At 34.9% G+C, this 7837-nt stretch overlaps 1 protein-coding gene across 1 annotated transcript; it reads right to left on the reverse strand.

Moving 5' to 3' along the window:
- Nucleotides 1-280: 280 nt before the first annotated feature.
- Nucleotides 281-5774, reverse strand: cxcl18b (chemokine (C-X-C motif) ligand 18b). The gene is made up of 5 exons (XM_079463481.1): nt 5688-5774; nt 2044-2302; nt 1793-1919; nt 1236-1334; nt 281-1055 (listed from the first exon to the last, which is right to left on the reverse strand). Exons 2-5 carry the CDS (start codon nt 2108-2110, stop codon nt 995-997), a joined length of 354 nt encoding a protein of 117 aa, XP_079319607.1. The 5' UTR covers nt 2111-2302; nt 5688-5774; the 3' UTR covers nt 281-994.
- Nucleotides 5775-7837: the final 2063 nt, after the last annotated feature.

Consider the following 7837-nt stretch of genomic DNA (forward strand, 5'->3'; position numbering starts at 1 on the left):
AAATCAATTATAATGTGGCGTAACCGTGGGGAAATAACAACAACATCTTTAGAAAATGCAATTAGCTTTTTCTTTAGGTGTATATTTTGCACTCGCGAATAGATGTTTAATAGAGTATTTGGTGAAAAACATGCATTTTAAAAGCCTTTTTCCCCTGTTAGACATATTTCAGCTCTAACAGGATGAATAATGATAGGCTAAATTCGCCATTAATATGTAATATTGTATTTAAATTGTATTCATTTTCTATTTGTACTTTAAATGATTGCTCAGAAGATTTGCCTAAAAGGATTTATAAGTGGGGAAAGCAGATGATAGAGGCAATTTTCCAACGACTATTTTCTGTGTATAGGCCTAAAGATAACCAGTAGGTGGTGCCAAGTCAATTTTAGAAAGTCTGTACAAATATCTTGTAAAATAATTTAAGGACATTTGTGGCAGTATCACCAGAATATTTTATCATAAACATATTCTTGAATCAGAACGAACACACAAATAACTTGGACAAAGTTCTTTTAGAATATAAAATGTATTACAAAATGAAAACAGTACAAAACAGTATAAAACTAAATAATGTTAGTTCATTTAAAATTTACTTCATGTGGTAGTTTGGTCATTTTTATATAAAAACATGATCAAATCAAACAAAGACTTCCTTAAAGTGACAATTCTACACATGGACAGTTCTAAAATAAGTTAAGTACTTGAAAAGAATTTAAATAAGGTCATTTAAATATATTCTCTAGAATCTTAACACATTCAGCAGTTCTTCATTAACACAGTGAATCTTAAAGGCTTTCTTGAAAACATCTGTGTTTGACAGTTCCTGGCATTGTTCCTGGTGTATCCAGCTTTCCCGTGATTTCCCATCATCTGCATGAGGCCAACGGTTTGACACCAGGATTCTGATTGGACTGCAGCGGGTCATGTGACAGGAATGAATTGCAGGCACATGCTTTTTGGAGTTTCCGAATCTCCCCCTCTGTCCTATCCATCATGGCTTTAAAAAACACTCGGAGATCTTAACGACACTCCTGGTGCCGTTTATGTTCTTCCTGCAAATTGTCAAAAAAGCACATAGAATTTAAAAAGTGTAACAAATTTCACTTTCATATTACAAATCTGCAAACATTTAAGGCATAGCCTATAAAATATTTGAACCACGTAATTGTGTTTACCAACATCAAACTCTTGAATACACGATCATGGTAAGAAGAATATTGACATTTCCGTACCGGTTCCAGCAAATATGCAGGGCTCTGCCTTGTTTGGTTTCTGGACTCAGACAGCGCTGTTGTTTTTCAGTCACGGTATTTACTGGTTTGAGTGATAATCTGTAAACATTGAAAAATGCATTATTGTAACTTCTCACAATCAAACTGATACTTAAAATATGATAAAGGCATATATACAGAGAACATGAATAAGGAACATGTTTGCTTAATTTCATCCGACTCACTCGAGTGGCTGAAATTAACTTCAGTTTTTTTGGCTCTTGCTAGTGTCTAATAATATAAGTATTTATATTGTATTTCATTTTTATTAATATGTTATTGTACAATAATTGTATTAAATAAACAATTTGTTAAATGGGCCGTGTAACTTTCGCATTTAAGTTTAGCCAAGAAATTGTTAACCCATAACACTGCCTAGGCATACTTTTAACTTGCTATGTGATTAACTTTTTATCAGAAATAAGCAGATGCGTACCGGAAGTTAAGCTTGGGCCACTGATGTGTGCAAGCGCAGGAACGTTTGTTTATGTTGTTGCTTTAAAACAGTTTATACTTACATGATCTCTGTGTTGTTGCATCGTTCTCTTTTTTGGTAAATGAAGAACTCCTCGATGTCGTCTTTTGGCACACGTGTCTTCAAAGTATTCAAACACCAGCACCTGTCAGGTACTGTTTGAGCGAACACTGAAGACGGAGGAAAAGAGAGATAAATAAACAGTACATAAAACAGTGACATTTGTCATTATTTTAAGGAAACACCAGCCAATGACGGCTCAAAACACAATAAAATGATTTATTGATGACTTACCTCCACTTAGCTGAATGCAAACTACAGTGAGCTGCAGAAGAATGAGAGCTTTGAGTAAATGTGCCATAGTGTTTAGATTCCAAGTGAAGTTATAGATTAGCAAAGTTCAGGTCGAATTGTCCCCGGTAGTGAAAGTGGTTTGTGTGGAGCTTAAAGTGAAAGCTGTGAGTGAGACTCCCTCCTTTATAGAGGAGAGGAATTCCAGATCCGCCTTCGGCATTTCCCAGCAGCGGAATTTCCCAAATCCTGTCTGGCAGTGCTGGAGGTGAGAGTCAGAAAGAGTAATTCCACAGAAATGCAGAAAAAAGCAGACTCATTCTTTGGTTACATGTGTGTTGTAAATGTGAAATTAGGCAAAAATAATTCATTCTAAATAAGCAGAATGATTCGCTGTGCAGTAAAATATTCTACCAATAAACCAAAAAAATATATATTTATTTTACTTATTTAAAACGATCCTAAATTTACAATTTACATTTGGCAGTATTCAAGCTTGGAATGTTTTTACATGCAGCTGAAACACAATCCTTGCAGAGATAGTACCTGTATTTTGATTGCATATGCCATGCCAGGTCGTAAGAATCATAACAGAAGCTGTTGATTCACGATCAAAGCAGATGTTTAGGGGGTTTGTGTCGGAACATGTGCATGCTAATGCAACTATGACATCTATCTGACATGTTGAGGCAAGTACCTGATAATCATGCTCTCTGACTGTCCATGAGAAACAATTACAATATTGAGGTCTCTGAGCTTGTCCTTTGATGGACTGAGTGTATGAGATGTTAATGTAAGGAGAATATTTCAACTGAACACAAATGTATAGCGGGAAAACGTTCTTTAGACTAGACGGTCTCATCGGATGCCCGTGCCTGGCCCAAAGTTGACTTCCTGACTGTGATTGGTTATCGCCGACTCTCTGGCTAGTGGCTGGTATAACAATTTATTTGGGATTTAATGTATATCAGTATTAATTTCTATTAATATATTACTGTATTAATTGTGTTCAATTAAATACAAACTAATCAGTTATTGATTCTTTGGAAGTTAAGTTTAGGCCACATAACGTTTGTTTATGTTTATGCCACTGAACTGTTTATAAAACGTAAAAAGGAAACGGTGCTTTTAAGAACCTTTGACTATAAGGTTCTATTGGGAACCAAACATGTTTTTTTAATGGCATTGATGAAAATTTCAAGAGTAAAATTTCATTTTCAAGAGTGTAGACATAAAATCTACAAAAAGGTACATTGATGAATTCTCTTTCTTTGACTACTTGGGGAAGTTTTGATGGGAATGTTACACTTTTTTCTTCGTTTTTATCTCATGGCATTCCTGCTTAACAAAAATTCCAGAATAACTTTCTTTTTTTAAAGACAAACTGCATCGCTTTCTTCTATGAGTCAGGATGCAAAGCTTTGTGCTCACTCAATTCATGCTTTAACACATCTTGATGAGTAAGTTGTTGTGACCTGTTTTGAGAAATGTTGTCCTATATAACTGTGGTGTGGTCAGACAGAAATGCAGATAAAATGGGGAATTTCCAATATATTCCTGTTACATTGATTTACACCAAATAAATAAATATTTGCTACTAAGCAAAGCAACATATACACCAAATAAAGCTGTGTATAATGTTTCCATACATTAAAAAATAAAAATAATAATTAGCTTTCTTTTTATAATAATATCCAAAAATAATATTTAATGTTCAATATTTTAAATATGCAATATTTGTTATATATATTTTTCTTTCCAACAAGAGACCTGACTCAACCAGAGAAATCAATCTCAAAGATTTTTCAGTTGTGTGGAGTCAAATAAGTAATGTCTAGTACAGTATTCATAATATACCCAGGACTTGGAAAAAGATGGACTGGCCCTCATTGTCCAGTAAGGAGAGATGATCTCATCCCCCCACCCCTTTCTGAGTGCCCCAAAAATCCCCTTTGCTCGACCACATGATTCAGAAAAGGGGAAAGAAGCGATAGTTTGCCTGCCATTAATAAACACTGCACGAAAAGTAAAAGCAGCATGTTTTAAAGAGACGCTGGCTTCCTGAAAATAAAACCTTAAATAAGACCATTTTGGAATAAAAGAAGTTCTCAACAGGAACAAACCAGCCTGCTTATTGCAAAATAACTTGCTTATTTAGCTGGTCCGTAGTACCTTTGGACTCTTTAAATGTTTACCGTGAAGCTAACTTCGTAAACATGGCTCAAAGCTTTTCACAGTGCATTGGAAGTGTGTGCTGCAAAGATTAAATTCAGCTGTGTTTTGCAAGCTTCGTAAAAAACTGGAAGAGTGTCAACATTCCTTTTTTGGTCAACTAAAATGTGAGCAGTGGATCTGGGAACCAGGAGCGCTTAGAGGAAATCGAAACCTAGCTTTGCTGTGTTTGTATGAACACAGCTGGGGGTTAATTTTTTTCTTCTGGTTTTATTTACATGTTGCGAAACACTTTATAGTTAAAAAGCTTAACTGAATTTTAATATAAGCATAATATCTTCCAGTATTTTATTATTACTCATATTATTTTGATAAGATTATAGATTATAACTTGTATTATTATTATTCATATTTAGACACACACACAAAGAATTTTAATAAGCCGTGTTTATGTCAATTTCATGTCATTTGTGCAGCAAGAAAAAGTTTTTGTTTCCATTACATCATGTATAAATCTTCTCGACTGTTCTTTGGAAGCGAGACCCCATCATGCTGTTGTTGCGCAACAGCCAGTCCAGAGGGTCCTGATTTGAACATGCAGGAGAAAGTTGTCAATACATGCACTGTAAACGTTTTTGCTGTAGTTATGCATTTTCTTTTATATATTTTTTTATATTTATTTATCAAATTTACTGGCAACAGTTTGTTCAAAGATAAATTCATATTAAACATTAACAAGGACAAAAACGCTAAACTAATAGCCTCATGCAGAGCATTCTGGTAACCAGAAATCCGATGTCATGGTTCTGCCAAGTCTTGTCAGCTTTGTCTAGTCTTGGGGCAGGATCATGGCAGTACCACTTGTTTGTGTGGAGAGAAACACATTATTGTAGGTCAGGACATAATGTGCTTTCTCTTCATCTTTGGCCCCACATCTTTCTGTGTTAATCATAATTTTTTAATAATGCACTATAAAATATTTAAAGTGGTCTGTAAGCTCACAAAAATGTATTATAAAATAAAAGTATTGAATTTATGCATGTTCCTTGTTTGCACAGCCTACACTGTGTTAAAAATCCTTTATAAAGGGTAATATTCCGGCAGCTGGTGGTGCCAGAAAAATACTTTAAAATACCATTTATATATAGATTACATAGACATTTAATATATACAGTAGCTATTTCAAAAATATGTAGAAAAAATGATAACACTTTACTATGAGGTGCTATTGTTAACATTTGTAAATGCATTAGCTAACAATGAACAATTTAGATTTTCAGCACTTATTAATGCTTGTTGTTAGCACAGTTATTCATGTCAGTTCATGGTGCAATAACAAATTTTAACAGACAGCGTTTGATTTTAAAAATGTTTTAGTAAATGCTGAAATGAACATGAACTAAGATATAAAACTTTCTTTTTTACTGTGCAGTTTAAAACACTTCCATTGAAGCACCATTACATTAGAAGCTTACCTGTGCTACAGAAAAGATGTTACCTCAGAGAATTTGGCCCAACCTAGTGTCTTTGATGTTTTTGTTCAGATCTTCTCAAACGACTGTGAAAAGGCTGTGTTCTGATGGGGATTTTAAACCTTGATTTTAAATCCCAGAGCAACTAAAAATAAGCAAAGGAATGACCTGGCTTTCCTGTGTTTGTGTGTAGGTATAGTGTTTTGGTCAGCTATTGTGTCATTAACAGTATTCAGTTTTGGGTGTAACTAGTTACTATAAATGTATTACTTTATGCTGGAAAAAGTAAAGTAAGGGATAACTCTTCAGAGTAACTTACCCAACACTGTATTATACAGCCCTCTTAATGTTACCTCTTTTTTTACACAAAAACGTGTATAAATGGCTTTCACATAACTTGCTTCTCTGCTCAGTTTGCCTTTAAGTGCACCTAAGCATTGTGCAATACAAAGAGCTCTGTGGGATATTCATCAGGCTTGCGTTTCCACCCATTTATTCATCCAATATTCACTGAAGACTATTGCGAAACTCAGTCTTGAACATGTGCCATCTCTCTTTAATCATTGAGACATATTCCCACACTCATTGGTTTGGATGATTGAAAGCGACTGTTACCATTTCCGTTCTCTTTTCTGAGGGTTACAGTAATTGACACATGTAGAACAGGTACTGAAGCGTCGTGTGTTAATGACAAGACTTCTCACTCATATGAGCCAGAACATATCTAGGCATAGAACAGGAGATGAACATGAATTTGCGTCAACTATGACATCATAGAGTGATCTTAAAGTGATAGTTCACCCAAAAATATAATTCATCATTTACTTCAAACCTCTATGACTTTCTTTCCTCTACAGAACACAAAAGAAGATATTATGAAGAAAGCTTGTAACCGAACAACGCTGGCACCCATTCCATTCTGTTATATGGACATAAAACCAATGTAAGTCAATGGGTGCCCAGTTAACAACATCCTTCAATATATCTTCTTTTGTGGTCTGTGGAAGAAAGAAAATCACACAGGTTTGAAATGACAAGAGTGAGAGTAAATGATGACATAATTGTCGTTTTTGGATTAACTATTACGTTAACACTATCAAACCAATTGAGCTGTACAGGAGCAATGAATGCGTTTAATATCGGAAGCTTCTTTCATCAGTTTAACATTAAGATTACAATCTCTAAGGTGCTGTTTTCTTTTAAAATGTAAGTGTAAATTCTGTCAATTACTAAAAAAATACAGTCACCATAAACAATCATATTTCTCACTGCGAACTGACAACAAGTGCAATTTACAGAATGTTCATGCCTGACATACTGACTAAAACTTGCTGTCATATGGAAATTTGGAAAGAAGATCCTTCCAAGTTCCAACGCATGACGCTCGGTGTGATGAATCAGCTCCGGTAACATGCATAGAGACTTCCGCTGTCTTGGCTTGGTTCTGGTAAAGAGAGAAAAAACCATGGGATAATATACATGGAATTCTGTGTAAGTAACAGCTGAGCGAGAAGAATGGCTGCATTATAGACCTGCTCCTGACCCCTTCCCATTGGGAAATAAAATGTGGGAGATGACCACTTTCCTATCTGATGAGGCCACGCTGAACAGCTTAATTTCATAAATGCATAGAGTAAAAAATCTAATAAAACTGATAAATTAAAAGGCACACAGTTGCAACATTTACATTTCTCTACATTGTTTAAAGGACACAGTGGATGAAATTTTACGGCATCTAGATGAGGTTGTGAATTTCAACCAACAGCTCACTTCACCCTCCCTTTTCGAAGCACTACTGCGGCTGACACAGAACTAAGATGTATTCACATTTACATTTAGCTTTTATCCAAAGCGACTTACATTCCATTATCCTATACATTTATACATATCTGCAATCCCCTGGTATCGAACCCACAACCTTGCACAATGCTCTTACCACTGAGCTACAGGAAAGTTTTTATTCATGTTTTTACATCTTTGCCGAAGGAGACACTGTTTTCACAAAACATGCTCTGTAAAGCAGTTTGTCCATTTAGGGCTACTGTATAGAAACAACATGGCGAATTCCATGTAAGGTAATAAAAACATAATGCTTCGTGATGTAAGGTCTTTATACACCTCTGAAGACAAAGTTATGTATATTATATTGCATT

The sequence above is a fragment of the Barbatula barbatula genome (genome assembly GCF_947034865.1).
Source record: "Barbatula barbatula genome assembly, chromosome: 8".
Classification (NCBI taxonomy): Eukaryota; Metazoa; Chordata; class Actinopteri; order Cypriniformes; family Nemacheilidae; genus Barbatula; species Barbatula barbatula.